Source organism: Pararge aegeria, chromosome 5, assembly GCF_905163445.1.
Source record: "Pararge aegeria chromosome 5, ilParAegt1.1, whole genome shotgun sequence".
Taxonomy (NCBI): Eukaryota; Metazoa; Arthropoda; class Insecta; order Lepidoptera; family Nymphalidae; genus Pararge; species Pararge aegeria.
Window position 1 is genome coordinate 510,895 of NC_053184.1, and position 19,396 is coordinate 530,290.

Here is a 19,396-nt window from a genome sequence, read left to right on the forward strand (position 1 = left end):
GATTGGCTGAATCTATGCTGATCTTGCTTAAAGGACAAGTAGTGAAATTACCATCTTATCATAAAGCATTGTGCTTTTCACTTATTCGTTGTCATTTTACGATCATTTTACGACCATTCCCAGTACATGGTCATCTTGCATGTAGCACCATACATCTGAGATATCTAGCTATATTTCCGGAGGTCCGTGACAACCTGGGTGGCCTGCTTGGCTTCTTGAAATAGCTTGTATGGTTGGAGTAATTAGCAGCGGGGAAGTTTGGACGGCCCAGATAGAAGAAAAAGATAGAAGGCTAGGCAGGTCATAGTTTAGGAAACATTGTTTGTCGGGATGTTCAGTCAGTTATGCGATACATATATATTGTAATTAGTAACAATCAGCAACTTGACTACCATTTACTCAAAGAGGTGTGCTAATAATTGTGCATCATCATCATCATATCAAACCATAACAGGCCCACTACAGGGCACGAGCCTCCAGGCATGAGGCACGAATGATAAGGGGTTAAGGCCGTAGTCGAGCACGCTAGCCCAGTGCGGATTGGTGGCCTCCACACACTTTTGAGAAATTATGTAGAACTCTCAGGCATGCAGGTTTACTCACGATGTTTTCATTCACCGTTGTTGCAAGTGATATTAAATTACTTAAAACTCACATAACTAGGTAAATGGATTCGGACTCGGCCCCCCGAAAGTGTAGTCGAGCTCGTACCTACTCGTAAAGCGCCGCTTATAATACTTGTGCATGGTAAACTATAAATTTGGCTTGAGTAGTGAGTACGCGCCCTTAAGTTACAACAAATCCTACACTTTTAATTATTAGTGGTTCATAGCAATCTAGTTGTTAACCTAGTCAGAACGTCCGTGAACTCATCTTGCATGAAGAGACATCAAGCGTGACGTCGCGGAGTGCACTTCATGTGTAGTTGCGATGTCAATGTCATAGAGAATCCGAGCCCTTGGCTTAACTAGTGGGTCGCCTCGAACTACTTGTTCAACTAAACCTAGAAAGGCAAATATTTTCATCTTTGAAGCATTATATCGTTAGCGATCGAACAAACTTAGAGAGGTATAGGAATATAGGATGACTATTGTAAATTACAATTGTAAGACATATGAAATCCATTACATATTAAATAATTTGAATGCAATTTTAAATTTTGCCCTAACATCATTAAACGTAAATATAAGAAGCCGGGACATTGAAATGTGTAAGTATATACTAAGTCGTTTTGAATAAAATATCTTATAATTTTGTTTATACACGAAAGATACGATCGGAAGGTATAGATATCATATGGACCTCGAATTTATACGGATCCTAGGTAGGTACGTACATAATTAAAAATCTGCATTCATAATGGTAGATCCTCACGACCGCTATAACTATCGATAACGAATATCATGATATTATATTTTTATTTTTACTTCGGCTGCTATTAATAATGATTCATCGATATTCTACGCGAGATAAGTTATCGGCGCTTAAGTATTTTGAAGTTGAAAAGTGTGTATAGTTGAAAATTGATTTGTAATCGTGCGATAGAATATTCATCTCAAATATATGATATTATCGACGGTCACACAGATCCAATATTGATAACTAATCCGTATCGATACTGGTTACACTGTGTTTGTAATTAGTCGAGTGTCGATAAGTAGGTTCTGTCGCTGCTATCAGTTGCGTATCTGGCGGTGTTTTAGATATAAAGTTACATTTAATTCACATTAACGGTTTGCGTTTACTCAGATCATCAATAAATTAGTTTGTTTCATCATTTCCAACCCACTACCGGCTCACTACAGAACACGGCTCACGGGTTTTCTTCCAGAATTAGTTGGATTTGGCCGTAGGCCGTAGTCCACCAAGCTGGCCCAGTGCGGATTGTTTGACTTTTAAGAACCTGCAAAACTAACAGGCATGCAGGTTTTCTTACCGACTCGGGCATCGAATCCATTACCCGGTATCTGCACTCGTACATGGTAAATGAAAACAATCATACAGTTACTATTGTAGCCACATTTACATTCACTGAGCATTAGCATTGTTGATTGCGGTTCACGAGGCTCCAGGTTTGATACTTCGATTCTCTTATTGAACCACAAATTGTTTGGTTTTTACTGTAACGAAATTCAAGTACGGCAATGGACACTGGCCACTCCTTACCTGGTTAGTCTGCCCTCTTAGGAGAGGGCCTGTGCCTAGCAGTGGGATAGGTCATACGTACTAATAGCACAGAGCGAGGTCCCATACTGGACCCCATAGTAAGGGACCTACGAAGCCTCTATTTACTGCCGTGACGCTGTCCCACTGTCCTACAGATATAAAACTAGGGTTATATCATTCTGTAAACTGTGCTAATACATACAGTTTTCTTAATCGATTACGGCCTCGGTGTTCAATCCTCAGAGATTTTTTTAACAACGCGAGAGATATTAGTGTGCACAAGTGTGTACGCAAATAACTCACTCACTCACTCTGATAGTTCGATGGGCCGGCAGTTCCGACACGACTGGAAAGAGATCAGGCGCAGGACTTAAGCTTAACGTGCTCTCCGAGGCACGGGGGTGAATCATCGCCAATTTCAAAACTTTGGGCTGGAATTTCTTGATATAAAAACCCATTGTCCCGACCCGGGGATTGTACCTGGGACCCCGTGATCTGCTGTCCAACCAACGAGGCAGTTAAACTGTGCTTATAGGGTATTGATGATGCAGTTACTCACCAAGGTACTCGAAACTGTCATTGTTGATGATGGCGCGCAACGATATCCACATGGCTGGAGCGCCTACATCTCCTGCGCACTGCGCTCTACAGCACCGTGAAGTAGTAGTCGATGACGTGCGCGACGTAGAACATGAGGCAAGTGGCGATGTACATCATGATCAGGATTTGCACCAACATGATGGCCCGCCGCGCTCGCTGTGGACTGACTGAGGTTGGGGAAGCCCTAGCAAGGTGAATGTCGGATGCCTAAATCTTATTGTGTTATTACGCAAACTGCGTACAGCCCACAGCGAAGACTTTTTGTTGCGCGACTTATTATCTTGCGTGCCGTGTGGTGAAGGCAGATAAGAATACAGTTGCATCCACCACTTCTCTACCCGCGGGTTTCGTAGGAAAAGACAAATAGAATGTAGTGGGCAACGGGCATCAGCGTCCTCTGTACAAAATACATCTACCACAATCACCAACCCCTCTGTCCAGCGTGGTGATAATGGGCAATCCCTTCCTTTGGGAACCTTTAGCACAGCCATGCACTGTTATAGGCTAGTGATGATGACCCTGCATACAGTATGCACTAAGAGTAGTAATAAACATACTTAGCAGGCGTACCAAAGTACTCACTGGTTCTTCTAATATAACTTTCTTAGTTTAATTTGGAATCTAGTCTTAAATAGTCACTATTTAAAACGCTTTTGATTTTTTTTTCAGTTTGAATGTATTTATGGGGCAATTTTGGAATTATCTCTGCTTTGCTGAGCCTGTTCCTGTGAGATGCCGCATGGAAATTGATTACAGGGTAGTTACCGTTACCATCTTAGACTGCAGGTATCATCACTTTCCTATATGTGAGATTGTAGCCAAGTGCTAGAAATTTGTGTAGATGATGAAGATGAGTTAATATAAAATTTGGGTTAGCTTTCATTATAAATGTTAAGAGAGAGAGAGAGAGAGATATATTTTATGTTTGTTTGATCAAGATGGGGAGAATATAAAACCACATTTTGTCGAGCGACATGTTGCTAGTGTGTGCAGTCAGGTGGTTTGGGAGCTGTGACGTCGTTGCCTAATAGGCACGTCGCGCAAGTGCGACACTTCTAGGGAATCGTGTGTAGAGCTCGACTTAGAACCTTCTTGTTGAATAAGTAAGTTACGTCAAAGTTCTTTAAGGAATACTTTTCTTTCTCGACCTTAACCTACTCGTGTTAATTTGAATAACTGGCATAAAGCTAAGCTAACCTTTAAATTTTTTGAAAAAATATTTTAAGTTGCATTTACTAAACACTCATGTAATGTTTTCTTACGTGAACACGTCAAAGCTGCTAACACTTTTAAATGGTATCTATCAGTCATCAGTCATCATATTTCTTAGATGGAAACACTAGTATCATTTTCTTTTACATTAAAACATATTTAGGTAGTCTAACTACGCAACGTAGGTCAACGTAGGTGCAACGTACGCAATGTACGTCCATAAAAACATTTCTAAATTTAAGAAAAAATGTGACTGCAATAATTTTAACATTAGAAGTAAGAATAAACTTACAGTGCAATATACTAGGTTACATAAAATTCATAATTCGTTTAAAGGAAATTGCATACAATTCTACAATAAACTACCAATGGACATCTTGGAGATGTCTCTTAAAAAGTTCAAAGTTTGTATTAAACGTAAGCTTATAGAAAAGTCCTATTATAGTATAAAGGACTACGTAAACGATAAAAAAGCTTGGGTGTAAATTATTGCTCTAACCAGGTTGCTCTTCTAATAATTTAAAATTACATTGTGAGATGGCGATAACAAAAAAAAAAAAAACACCCGGCTAAGTTTGTTGTGGGCTTCTTCTTAGACCGGGACGCGTTTGGAACCCTCGTAGCTTTAGTTTTAAGTTTACGAATGTGGTTATCGCCATCATCTCACTACCGTGTGATTCTTATGTACGCATCAAAAGTGCCACCTGTGGGCCTACTTGAATAAAGATATTTTTGACTTTGACTTTGACTTTGAACGCGTGTTGGGTCGAATTAAATGTTTATGGGTATATTACAATCACTCCATCAACGCAAAAGTTAAAGAAGTTCACGATGATGTAGGCAAGGGCAACCAGCTAGTTTTACAACTATCTGATGGCCTCTCTGGAAAATTGGTTGCGATAATTTCTACATTAGCTTAGGTTTGGCCTTGTGGGCGGTTTCAGCAGTGGATAGTTACTGGCAAAGGCCGTAGGTTAGACAGCAGTCACTAGCTTTAATGTTATAGGTGCGATGACATTCAACGTATCGCATTCTTACTCCTGCAGCCAAGCAACATAGCCGGTCTGAATGGCGTGGGCCGTGGTGGCCGCTGCGATTACAGGCAAATGTGGCTCCGGTTGATGGACACAGTTCGGCATTGTATAGGACGTGTTCCTTACATGCGCTTTGTTGCAGTGTTTACAGGCGATGGCGATGATTTTCCACGTGCTTGGTCCGTCAATTATTGCTACAAAATGCAAATTTCAACTTGTTTTCGAATAAAAAAATATCTCCGTTCGCACTTACTGTTTCTTGGTCCATCAAGGACGGTAGCAGCGGGCACGATGCTGTCGATGGTGTCAGTGCTGGGCAGCTGGTGCAGCGGCAGCTCCACCGCGCCAGGCGGGCCCCCGGGCCACGCCATCACATCACCACACGCCCGCAAACATTATCACCATCACTATTACCCAGTACTCGCTACTAATTATCTTAGTTTCAACACTTTACGATCATTTTCTCTAACGTTATAACTCATCTAGTCATTTTATATTAAACCTTATGGTATTTTTTGCAAATATTGAGATACTGTCATTAGCGCTTATCATTCGCTTTGAGATTGAACACTCGAGAAATTTTAGATTCAGACACTCTTAAACTACGTTTGTTTTAGACTCAAACACCCTTAAGCTAATTTTCTAAAGTCCAAAAGGCATTTTAGGGTATGCACTTATTATAGCACCATTAAGTCGATGGTTACTTAGAACTCGTCTTATAAAAACATATATATTTTAATTTATTAGCTGTCGAGATTAATTCATAAATTGATACCTACCTAGTAGTCAAATCAAATAAAATTTCTTATTCTCTCTTTATTCAAATAAGCGTGTCTTAGGTACTTTAGACGTCAACAAACTTTCAATGACCGCGTATTTTTTTTTTTATAAAAGAACTGATTTAATAAGTGGGTTTGTAGTTCTGCATTTTGTACAAATTTTTCGCCAGTCAAAAATACCAATAACTTATGAGTCAAAATTTAATTTAAAAAAATTAAATTCCTCGGGACGCACTCGTAGTTAGGATAAAAAGGAATATTAGTGTCATTTTTTAAAATAAATTCTTAAACTTGGTCACCTAAATCATCGTTAGAAGTAGTAAGTGGAAAATTCATAAGACTGCGGTAAAACTTTTTATGAGTTTAAACTGCTACGTGAGATAAAAAGCTCACAAAGTGGCCTTTTAGAGCATAATGCTTGCTGGAGCAGACTCTAGGCCTCTTGTCTGCTGCCTAAGTAGCTCGCTCTACATTTGCTTAAGAACTGTTAGGGGCACATGACCTACGTCAAAGTTAAACTTTCTTATGTTATTTTTACAATGATTAAGGAAAGTTGGACCTGTTATTACTACGAACAACTCCAACAAGCTTCCACTCTGGAAATAACTAATCGTGGTAGAAAATGTTAGACTGAATAAAGACACTGACAACTGACAGGTAGTGACAGCCTTTTCTAGAACCGCCATTTAGCAAGTCTCAGCCTGATGATTTTAATTACGATGATTATAATAAGTAATTAGCAATGTTTCATTAATTATTAAATTCAGCATGCAATCATGAAAATTAATTTATTCATGATTGCTTATTATAAGGTTTACAAATGTGACGTCACTTCATGCTTTATTGATGTTTCATAAGATCCTTATCTATATTATCATTAGAAATACGGTACGCTCGGTCGGGGTTTTGAAAATTTAATTTTTTGAACAGTCTGTTGTCCGCGGGGAAGAGCTAGTCCTTACTTTTATTATTATTCGAAAGTGTGTTTGTTTGTTTGACCTTCCTTTAGGCCCTGACTAAGCAACCAAGTTACTTGATTTTTGGCACAGAGTTAATTGAAAGGACAGAGCGTACCATATGCTATTCTTTGTCAAAACTCAAAAATCAAAATTTAAAACGCTTACAAACCTAAACATTTTTTTATAATTCAGTTTTTCATTTACGAGAATAATGTCCAATTGGTTCTATGAAGACACACGATGGTGTGTCAGCCAAGTTCCAACAAATTTAAATTTGCAGTAAGCAGCATTTTCATTTTATTTTTAGCAGTTCTCCAAAAACTTCTTTATATAAATAGGCGTATCTACTTAAGCACTTAGGTATAAAATGACGTCAAAAAAATGGAAATCTTGACGGTTAATCGTAACTTAAAGAAAGTTACAAATAACTACAAATGTTAGATTCCTTATCTTATCTATATTATCTATATTTAATATTTATACAAGTCACATAGCACTGGAAGTGAATGACGAAACTCATAGAATGAAAGCTAATAAAATGTGTAGCGACATGCAGGAGTTTACACTACATACTCGTACATACTTAGCAGGTCTAAATAGCAGCTTCTTGGCCATTTGACGAAACATCCGAGACAGATATATCAAGCAAACTTAGTTGCATCGTACTCGTTTTTGGTCGCTATGTGCCAACCAAGTTCTATAAGTAAACGACCGCCAGGACGGGGCTTGTAGAATGTTTTAACTAGAGTACCTTGATGTGCATTGGGTAAGTATTAGTGTCATCCGAAAAAATTTAACAGTACGTATATTTATAAAAAAAATGTTTGTGTTTCGATCTCACCTTTAGTGATAACACTCTTGAATCTCGTCTTACGCATTTCAATGTCTCAGTGGATGGCTTAAAAAAAACGAAACTGTAATTGATAGATAGGTAACGTCGTTCACACAAGTGCGAGTCTTCCAAGGGCCAGGTACTCCATTCGTTGCGAAGAGTAAAAGTGTTGAGTAAGTCACAAAAATCATTATGCATCTTGACAAGTGTTTTTGAAGTTTAACTTCTTTACGCTCAATTAATAAATACGTGACGAGAGCTTTCCGTAAAGTGTGATTGGGCGAGGCGAACGGAAGTTGAGAGTTAGTTAAGATAGAAAGAGAGAGAGTTACGTTTCGTATACTGTATATATTTTTTTCTGGTTACATTTATTTACAGAGACTGTGGAAGAGTATACCTATCTAGGCTCTCTAATAGGCAATGCTGTGTTCCAGAAATTAACGACGCATTGCGATGGCAAAAACGCCATGTCAAGCCTTACCGGAAAATTGAGAAATCGCAGTATAAGCAAAAACACGAATCGTCTAGTCAGTGCTTTTTTTTTCAATTTTCATGTACGGAGTAGAAACATGGACCATTAGGGCGAGAGAAAGGCAAAGAATAGATGCGTTCGAGAGGTGGTGCTGGAGGTGAATGTTAGGGATTCCTTGAACAGCCAAGCGCACACACGTGTCTATTTAGTCACAACAAAGAAACTCCCTGCGCTACCAACGCCTGCTCTCTTATTTCGGAAATGACATGCGACGTGGGAATGAGGGTTTAGAAAAACTGATTAGGTACCACGGGAAAAACCGAAGGCAAGAGGTTGAGAGAGATTGGCAGACCAGATCCCAAGTGCAAATATTACACCATTGCTAGGCTGGCCTCGGATCCCATCGGGCCTGCACCAATGAAGGAGCGACTGGAGAGAGAGATATATACACGTATATATTATACGTAATATACGCATTGCCGTGTTCCAGTATTGCTGAGTTCCGGTTTGAAAGGCGTGGAAGCCAGTTTTATTGCAGGCACACGAGGTATAACCAACACGCCTCAGGTTGACAGACATGGGGCGGCAATCCACAGGATCTGTTATTTGCATGTCCTTTCCGTCCGTTTGCCAAGTGTTGCTCTGTTTATAGTAATTTGACGGTTTTCCACTTACCATCAGATGAGCCATCCGCTTGATTCGCCAATTATCAATAAAAATAATTTTTAGGCACGTCAAACATTGAATATTTTCTGGTATATTGTCAAGTGATAAAATTAACACTTTTCGCACGAGTATATAAATTACGGCTTACAACTAGCGTAAACAAGAACTTTGTATTGAGTTTTTTTTAACATAATTAAATTCTATCACTTGCTTCTACTGGGGTATACGGGAAACCCTACCCGAAAACATACCTAATGCCTGTCCGGATTTTTATTTCCCTATCACTTTTAATTTTAAGCTCGCCTCATCTCACATACATACTACTACGATGTAGGTATATAGCTCATTGTCGTAAAGTCGTGATGACTACGTATCGTCGGGTGGGATTGTAGTCTATTTAAAAAATAAAACAGAAAAAGTTTCAAAATGTTTAGATTAAGTTTGTGGGCAGGCATCTCTACCATTCTAGCACGGGTACGCCTCTACAACCGATAAACTAGAGGGGGTTTTATTCTAAAAACGAAAAAAACTTTACAAACATACGTTTCCTATCGCGAACACGTCAACGGTTAACTAGAACGTCGACCAGCGTTAATAAAGCGTGGATGTCAACTAAAGATGTTCCCGCATAATGATAACGTTGCGACATTATACTATCTACTTCATAGTTTATAGCGATTGATAAGATTAAGTCTTTTCCCAAAACAAACAACACACGCCCTACGGCTGTGGGAAAATGGCACAGCGCACGCCGTGGTCAAATAGAAATATCTATTTATGTAAACAAATAACAGGGCGGCATTTCCAAAGCGAAATTGTCAATATTTAAATACACTATTGATTTATGTCGATGTAACTGCTCCGCTAGAACCTATCATCGTATCAACCCATTACCGTCCAAATTCAGGGCACGGATCTCCTCCCACAATAAGAAGAGTTTAGCGTAGTCCACCACGCTGGCCCAGTGCGGATTGGTGGACTTCACACACATTTGAGAACTTTATGGAGATGTCTCAGGCATGCAAGTTTCCCCACGAGGTTTTTCCTTCACCGTTAAATCAAGTGATATTTTAATTACTTAAAGCGCACATAATTTAGAGAAGTTAGAGGTGCGGGCTGGGCATCGAACTCGGCCCCCTGAGAGTGAAGCCGAAGTCCTGACCACTGTGCTATCACTGTTTTACTGTTAATATTACTGTTAATATCTCACTGTTATATATTATAAACCTGAAGAGTTTAAGCAAAAATCTTATTGTGCTGGATAGTTGACGTATCTAGGAAGGCGCTTTTTATATTCTCATCAGCTAACAGAAGTAGTAAAATAAATATACGTACTCAATTATCACCTGTTATATCGAGTACTGAGTAGGTACTCATAGCGTACAGTCCGGGATATAAAATGATATAAAAGGCGATATGGTATTACGAAGTGAATCGGAAGTTTCAATTTGACCGGGGTATTTATAGAGACTAGACAAAGCTGTCTTTCAGAAGCGAAAAATGGGTGCGGAAAAGGTGTGCCTACAAGCGGTGACCTCTTGGCCTACGGCGATGACGTCACACGGGCCCATATAGGGAATTAAAGCACGCCTTTTATAAGGTGGCCATAGCACGCAGAAATCGAGGACGTAAATCTAGATCATACGTAGACACTTTAGTCTTAATAGTAAGGAACTTTCCGTTGCAACTTGTGACTAATTTCTTAATAGTAGTTGTTGGATGACTAATTTGTTATCTCTGTAATGCATTCGTTCGTAGTTAATTTAATTTTAATCGAAGACAGGTTAGCACGTGATAGTAAGTGACAATGCAATCAAGACACAAAACATATAAATAATACCTATATATTTTATTAAATAAAAGGAGCGGCTCTCGTACTTACTAAATAAAATAAGAATTAAGATAAATGTAATAAAAGTATTTGAAAAAACATTTTTGCAAGATAGTAAATAATCCGGATTTCCACAGATCATCCTCATTTTTTTCTATGAAAAAATTGAATTGCCTTGAATGAAAACGTTGGCTGTATCAAATTCAAATTCAATTTCATTTATTTCAAGTAGGCCTACTTTATAAGCACTTTTGAAACGTCAAGTATGTATGTTTGTTGGGACTCTACCACCGGTTCGGAAAGCAGATTCTACCGAGAGAGCCGGCAAGAAACTCAGTAGTTGCTCTTTTCCAACATCAACATTTACAATCATTTTTCTATCTTGCGGGAGATGAGAGCGAGGCTGGCTGCTTCCAATCTACCTTGTCATTGAGGAATTCATCAAGTGTATAGTAACTTCGCTGTACTAGATGCGTTTTTACACATTTTTTAAATGTATGCATTGGTAGGTCAAGTATTTTCTTAGGAATCATGTTGTAAAAGCGTATACTCAACCCCACAAAGGAGCTCCGCACCCTTCGCAGACGATGTGCAGATATCACTAATTTATGTCCGTTTCTGGTAAGTCGATTGTTAATTTCAGCTTTTGATTTATAAAGAGTAATATTTTGCCTCACAAAGACTATATTATTATAGATAATTGCGAAGCTACTATAAGAATACCTATTTGTTTAAATTTTTCACGAAGCGATTCGCGTGATACAAGTGTATATATTGATCGTACGGCTCTTTTCTGTAGTATAAATATACTTTCAATATCTGCAGCTTTTCCCCACAGTAAGATCCCATAGGACATAATACTGTGTAAGTTTGCGAAATAAACAAGCCTAGCTGTTTCAAAATCGGTAAGCTGTCTAATTTTCCTGATTGCACATGCAGCTGAGCTGAGTTTACTCGCTAGGCTTTCTTTATGGGTACCCCACTGTAGCTTACAATCTAAGGTCACTCCTAGAAAAACAGTGGAGTTTTCTATTTTAAGTGTTTCTCCATTTATTATGATGTTTCTATCAATTTTTTTACGTTAGGCAAAATAAATTCCAAACACTTGTTTTTTTTGCTTTTAAAAGTAAGTTATTAACAGTAAACCAGTCTGACACATGTGACAAAGCACGGTTTACGTTGTCAAAATTTTATAATAATTGTTAATCGATGTTGATACAGTTGGACATCATAATTCTAATCGTATCGTCTTCGACAATTCGCATAAATCCTCTGTCGAATTCATGACGATTTCAATAGCTTTTCTTTTATTTAAAAGGGTTTAATAGGGTCAAATATATGGATTTGTACCTTATATTTTTTAAAATACTTGTGAGTGTCTTCGATAATGGTCATGTAGAGCTCACTTTAAAAACTTGAAATAACATATTTCATATTTGTACGATTTTCAGAATTTTAATATTCGTGGTGAAGGGAATCATAAATAAATAAATAAACCTACTACGACCTACACACATCGCCATCTAGGCCCAAAGTAAGCGACAAGCGTAGCTTGTGTTATGGGTACTAATATGAGTGATGTATATTTTTATGTATAATATACATAAATACTTATAATATTAAACAAAAACTGAAAAACATTCATCACACAAACATTTTCCAGTTATGGGAATCGAACCAACAGCTTTGGGCTGAGAAAGCAGGGTCGCTGCCAATCGCCAAATAGTTGGCATAACAAGAACACAAATAATTTAACAAATTTACTCTGAATTTAGTACAAAAGTTATAGCTTTTACGCAAAAAATAGTAATGAAGCACTGAATGAAAAATTAAGAGTAACGTTCAAATCATCATCATCAACATCAAAAGCTAGTACGTGACAGTCCACCGCATGACTAAAGGTCTCTCCCAATGGGAGGGTTTCCCCATAATCACCGCGTTGGGCAGACGGGTTGGTGATCGCACTAGTTGCTAGTAGTAGCAGAGACTACGCTGCCGACCGTTTTAAGTTAAATTTCCTTAGTCGCCTCGTACGACACCCGCGTTAAGGGGGGCTCGTGACAACTGTATTCTGTTATGCCGTCACCACTCGTTATACGTTCAAATATAATATGATTATATACAGGTACTGAAGGAGCGCCACTGGTCACCCTAGCCAGGGTGAACGTGATAGTGGCAACTGGGCACCGGGCGGACGGCGTTCTGATTAAGTTGCGGGCCAGACTGAGGCGGCTATTGTCTGCCACCATTAGGCACGGCGATGACAAAAGAAAAATAATAATTTATTTCGCCGACACTACAATACAGCTATTAAGGTAATCTTGGCGACTCTTTTAGCCGTGAGCTTCTTATAGTCTATTTTCCGTCGCCGGGCAATGAAATTGATAAGTCACGGGTTTTTGCTTCAATACGAGTAAGTGAAACCTTTGATATACGAGTTCAAAAACCACTACAGGGCACAAAACCACTACAAGCTTTAGCGTAGTCCACCACCCTGGCACAATGCGGATTGGTGGACTTTACACACCTTTAAGAACATTATGGAGAACTCTCAGGCATGCAGGTTTCCTCACGATTTTTTTCTTCACCGTTCAAGCTAGTTATATTGTAATTGCTTAAAAACGCACATATCTTAGAAAATTTACAGGTATAGTGAAACCGAAGTCCTAGCCACTAGGCTTTCATCGCTTAAGGTTGGATATTGGATAGAAGCTGGCTTAACATTGTTACATACCTACTAATAATTAATTTCTGGACAGGAAATTCCAATACCTAAAGATTTCTGGCCCAACTCAAAAAAACTAACCGCGTATATTGAACATGCTAACCACTAAAGCATCGAGGCAGCTCTAATACGCGACTCGAGGATTATATCTAGAGGAAGTACTTTAATCAAGGTGATAAGGTTCCATTTCACGCTTGGCATTAATAGTAGGTGGGGTATGTGAAGATATCTAAGCTCGGAATGACTGTGTTTCATTGAAAACCTTAAGATTACAAAAGAGCTTCATTTTTTAGGAGAGAATGGTGACCTAGTTGCGAATCAGAGGTCGAGAGATAGTTTTGGCAGACTTTAGAGGTTCTCGTTTGTGTCTTTTTAAGATTTTGATACATTTTGCCTTAATAAAAATCAATTAACTATTCAGTTACTAGCAAAGCCCCGCAGTTTTACCCGGGGTGAATGAGTCGTTAGGTTACTCTATTAGGACGTCAAGAAAGGACGATAAGTATTTGGTGGTGAAAAAATACGAATGTTCGAGGAACCTCTAGAAATTTTATGTTTTTCCAAGACCAAAAGTAGTTGATATAATTTTCCGTGCTTTGAACTAATTTGGGGTAATTTTGGGTGTATCAAAAATCAAGTCAATTGGTCGTTAAGTTAGGGCGTGAAGGGCGGACAAACAAACAAGCATTCACACTTTCGAATTTAAAATTTTAGTATGGATAGAGCAGTTCAGCTCAAAGCTTCTTAATCCCTTCTGTAATAAATAGAATATGCAGTGTTAGGTTTGTTTCTCTATTTTATGTACTTACTGTGTGATGGTTGGTACAGTAATTAAAAAATAAGATGATTATAATCACATGTAGTGATTTTAACAACGTGTATTGCAGCAGCGTGGGGAGTCGAAGTTCCTATATACATTTCAACCTCGGGATCATTTATAGGCTTACGAAGTAAGCAGACGTAGTAGCATATCTGTAAGACTTAATAACGTGCTTACCAATTGCTGGCGCACGTAGCCATGTACAAACTTGCGGGCCATTCCTCATAAAAGGGTTGATACAAAGGGCTCGCTCGCGTATTCCTTTTGTCAGTCAGTTCATCATTTATTCATTTCATACATGAGTTACACTCCCTTTGGAATACTGTAATGCGCCACGGCCGGGCTACCAGCGCACCATCGATTTTAATACTTCCAAAAGGTTGTTCTTATCGACGCGTACTTTTTTGCGATGTTTTTCCTTACTATTTTAATATTAAAAATGCAAAAGTGTTTTTGTTTGTCGGTTGTGTACCCCTCCTTTACGTCCTAACTAACCAATTAGAGGAAGTTGAAATGACGGAGAGTAAATAAATAAATAAATATAAATAATTATAGTACGATAGTACACACATCGCCACCTATCCCCAAAGTAAGCGTAGCTTGTGTTATGGGTACTAAGACGACTGATGAATAATATGTATATAAATAAACACCCAGACACTGAAAAATATTAATGTTCATCACACAAACCTTTTTCAGTTGTAGGAATCGAACCCACAGCCTTGGACTCAGCAAGCAGAGTCGCTGCCCACTGCGCCAGTCGGCAGTCGTAGGTAGTATAGCTACTTTTGGTCACGGAAAAACATTGAATTCTTACTGGTGGATTACAGGAGCATCAATATTTTTAAGCCCCGACGTAAAAACGACGGGGTGGTATGAGTCTGATGTATCTGTGTGGGCATCGTACTTCCTGAACAGATTAACCGATTTTGATAAAGCAAGGAAACCCTTTTGATTTCAGCTTACGGGTACTTAAATAGAAGGAGTATCTAATATGAGCTGCTGTTAGTCCTGAAAATCATGTTTTTTTTATTGCAATTAGGTAAGTGTACAGACAGTAACTGGTAACACCCTGAGGCGCAGCCAGTTATTTATATACTGGGACCGCAGATTAAATAAGAGTACCTAACTAACTAAAATTAAGTTCACTTTGCAATTTTTTTGTCCACCCAACCGCAATTTAGGAATTCATACTAAATTTCCAAATTGGCTCTGGCGGTGATAGAATGCGGGACTCCAACTCATAAGACCTAAAGCGCTCACCAATGCGCGGGGCAGGTCGTAAAAGTTAGCGGGTTATAATGGTTAGAACACACCGAACCGAGCCAAGTGTAGGAACATTAAACCCAGTTAACTGCGGCTTACGCCCATATTTTGAAGTGCATTAAGAACGTTGCAGTAAACCTAATGCCGCTGTGGGTAGATGGGCCGTAAAAGTGTGCTTTTAACTTTACTTCACTAAGTTTTGCTTCATAAACGATAGAACTACTACAGAATTACATAAACCCTTGACTGCGAAGTAGGCAGAGTTTGAACCCCGGCAAGCACCTCTTTCTTTCAAATTAACTTGCTTCGTGAGTAAAACCTTACAATTCTTCATAATTTTGTAAAAAGCGTGTGAAGTCCGCCACTCCGCGCTTGGAAAGCCTAACTGTACCTACTACGACCTAAACATTTCAATGGTGGGAGAGACCCGTGCCCTGGAGTGGTTCAGTAATGGATTGATGTAATAATGAGTCATTCATCTTTACATCAATCCATTGCACATGTTAACAAAATAATGGGTCTCAGCTTACATAATAACTCTTCATGTCTATACCAAATGGAGAGTTACAATGAATGACTGAATGTATGAATGAACATACTTTTATTGCACACGACAACAATTAAATAAATAACACAGAATAAAATAGAACAGAAATAAAAGAAAACAAGAATACATAGAATAAGTGAGATAGAGTACAATTTGAAGGCCTTATCGTAACATAGCTCTCCTATAAACCAAAGGCTTAAAATAACATAACTATACTCCAAGTTACTACGTAGGCTAGACCGCTATACTTACTTTAAACGCTACACTATAGAAAAGTAACTAAGCTTAACATTCCCGGCTGCAATAATATGTCACTGAGTACGGGCTCGTGAGTTGGCGAAGTTCTCATATTTAATTCCGTCCATTTGCATTAAACAGGCGCGCTTGCTCATTTCTGCCCATTCGTGCTCGCACCACCTCATTTCTAAAACAGAACGAGCGTTCGCCCACAAATATAATGCATTTCCTCAAAATGTTCCACTGAATAATTCTAATTTGCAATGCCTAATTCGCCGACCGTATTTCTCTGCCGCATCTCCTCTCTCTACACTTGGAATGAGCGGGTATAACTTCGCGCGGGTTTTTTCCTGTCGGCATCAATGATTGTCTGTTAGTCTTTCTATAATATTTACGTATGTATAAAGACATTTAAATTGGACTGTTTATTTGACCGACTATTTCAAGGGCCAAAGGAAGAAAGACTTGGTTCACCAAAAATTTCCTACTTACCAATAAAAAAAAAGTTTATTATCATTGAAATACAAGTAAATATTTTTTTTGGCGCAGTGCAATTTTTTTTCTTACACAAATAATTGTTAATATTACATTTTTGATACTGTAACGGGGATGGACGGGTGCTCTCGAGGGAACAGGGGTGGAAAACGCTATGTCCCGTAAACCATTATTAATTTGATGTATTAAGATACACCTTATAGTGAATGCGAGCGACGCGAAGCGGCGGCGGTCTAGCGAAAATTCTCTATTATTTATATCGTGATGTGCGGTTTCTAGATGACGTAGGTACATAAAATAACAATGTTAAATCTATGCGTATCTTGTACTCATGTAGTAAGTTAAAAAATTTCGATGGATTATTTTATATTTATTAACTATTTATAATTTATTATACTTTTTAAAGTAATCTTGTTAACTGGAAATGTTTTGTTATTTTGTTCGCATTTGATAAATCTTGATTCCTATTCAGACTGCCAAACACAATAACATTGACTGAAGTAAAAAAACAAGCTAGTTGTTAAATAGACTTTTAAAGTTTTCACAACCTTCTAATAACAGTATCCACTTAGCGCTTTGTATGTTTGAGAGAACTGAGAATAATTAAAATAGTCCCGTAGCCAGTGAAAGTAAACACTCACAACAGCTGCTTTCACTGCGTCTATGAAACACTATTTCACCTTAACTTACTTATTTTGCTTCATGGAATTTATGAATTAATATATATACATTCATTCAATATAGTGCAAAGGTATATGAGGTAGGTAGGTCATCAACGATTAAGCGTTCCGTTCCGATGCCGCGTAGAGAGGAGCCTCCAAAACAGGTTAGCCCGCTACCATGTCAGATTGCATCATCATTGCAGTCAAGGGCTCACTTGTAGCGACCAAAAATAGCCCAGTGGTTAGGACTTCGGCTTTACATTCGGGGGGCCAGGTTCGAATCCCAGCACGCCCTCTAACTTTTCTAAGTTATGTGCGTTTTTTAAGTATTTAAAATATCACTTCTTCTTCAACGGTGAAGGAAAAAATCGTGACGAAACCTGAATACCTGCGATTTCTCCATAACGTTCTGAAAGGCGTGAGGAGTCCACCCCGCACTTGGCCAGCAGCTTGGTGAACTACGGCCTAAGCCCATCTCATTGTGGGAGGAGACCCGTGCCCTGTAGTGGACCGGTATTAGGTAGATATGACCATAATATTAGGGTGTAGGAAATATGTGATTTTGTCTCCTTTATTGATCAAAATTAAATTAAATACATAACCGAGTAAAATGCGCCATTGAAAATTGAAAAATTGAAAACAGTTTAAGTAAGAATAGCGTTAGTACATAAATACTATAATAGCACAGAGGACGGTTTTTGAATAGTAGTACGTCCTGGATACAACGTACACAGACTTCATTTTACCCTGGGAATACAATAGCAACCGGATGAATTCCCGAGTAAGCGCTAGTAAATTAAAATTGAAAACAAATAGCCACAACAAGTATATTTTGACGATAAATTGAAAGAGCGGTGAATGAAATGAATGAGCTATGAATAAACGCGAGCGGGCGGGAAAATCCAGTGGGGAAACCAACTAATATAAAGTTTTACGATTCGAATCTATTCAATTTACCTAATCGGTATTTACCTTATTATTTATTGGTTTCTCTACCTCGGAAGGCTACGCCTCAGGGAATAACGTTGTTTCCGGTTGTGAATAGTAGCTACTAAAATTATAACGAAATCGACTTTCTGTTTTCTTGTGTGCTTTATACTACTTACTTTTTTCCACTCTAAAGGAGGTATACCCAAACTAAAAATCACCACGGCATGTCCGTCTTGTTGGCTCTGTTAGATATCCGGGGAACCCGTTGCACCTATACCTATAAACTTCTACCTACTCACCTAAAGACGGAAGCTACGGTGCTTTCGAAGTTAAAGAAGAAGCCCACAACAACTTTAGCTGCATATTATTTTTAAACATCACCAAACAACAATGTGGAGTTTCAGTGGGCCAAACCAGCACATTATATGATTGCTTCCCATCGATGTCCGGCTTTCATGAGTTGGAGATTACAAAAGAAATACATTAATTATAGGTACTGTGCGTAACTTTACAACAATTACGATTGAAACTTGATACCATGAAATTACGGAAAGTAAAGATGAAAATCGTTAATCATCGCTGTTTGATAAACGTGGTACAATGTGATAGTTATTTTATATTTCAAAGGGGCCGGATATATTAAAATACAGCTCTACGAAAAACTACAAAAAAGCGGCTTTAAATTAAAATCTTTTTGTTAAAAAGAGTGCGTAAGGCAAGATATCTAATCCGCCCTGCAATGTGCACTTTCGCGTACATTTACCCATATAAACTAGGATCTGAGGGATCGGCGAGGTAGGTACCTTAGTTGTACTGGATTTGATTCCCGGATCAGGCCAAAATTGTCAGGTGTTTAGTTTTCCTGTTAAAAAAATGTCATATAATAGTTAGGGCACCCCGTGTCCCGGAGGTCCTGGTTATTCTGACTGACATTTAATAATGTCGTTAAACCCCGCCAAGCCGTATTGGAGTAGCATGATGAGTCTATATGTAACTAACAAGGTGATACCTACGCAAAAAAGCTTTTATGCGTGTAGGCAATACATAATATAACATCAGTCATAAAATAACATAGATGACACCGCGTGGCACCGATTTTAAATCGCATTTTTATCTCATTCTCATGAATGAAAACACCCTCTTATCCGTAATTTATCAAATTA

The 19,396-nt window shown here is 38.5% G+C and overlaps 1 protein-coding gene across 13 annotated transcripts in view; it reads right to left on the minus strand.

The window, feature by feature from the left end:
• LOC120623638 (probable phospholipid-transporting ATPase IA) overlaps positions 1 to 19,396 on the minus strand; it is a 97,408-nt gene that overhangs the window by 52,270 nt on the left and 25,742 nt on the right. Inside the window, exons 1-2 of one of the 13 annotated variants that reach the window (XM_039889739.1) lie at positions 9,260 to 9,305; positions 5,266 to 5,654 (exon numbers count right to left, since the gene is read on the minus strand). The exons of 9 other annotated variants lie outside the window; for them this stretch is intronic. In XM_039889739.1, coding sequence (XP_039745673.1) covers positions 5,266 to 5,383 — 118 coding nt within the window. In that variant the 5' untranslated portion in view covers positions 5,384 to 5,654; positions 9,260 to 9,305. Of the gene's footprint in view, positions 1 to 2,725; positions 2,920 to 5,265; positions 5,760 to 7,591; positions 7,696 to 9,259; positions 9,306 to 19,396 lie in introns of those variants that run through there. 3 more of the 13 variants (XM_039889740.1, XM_039889738.1, XM_039889744.1) reach the window with 3 other exon arrangements.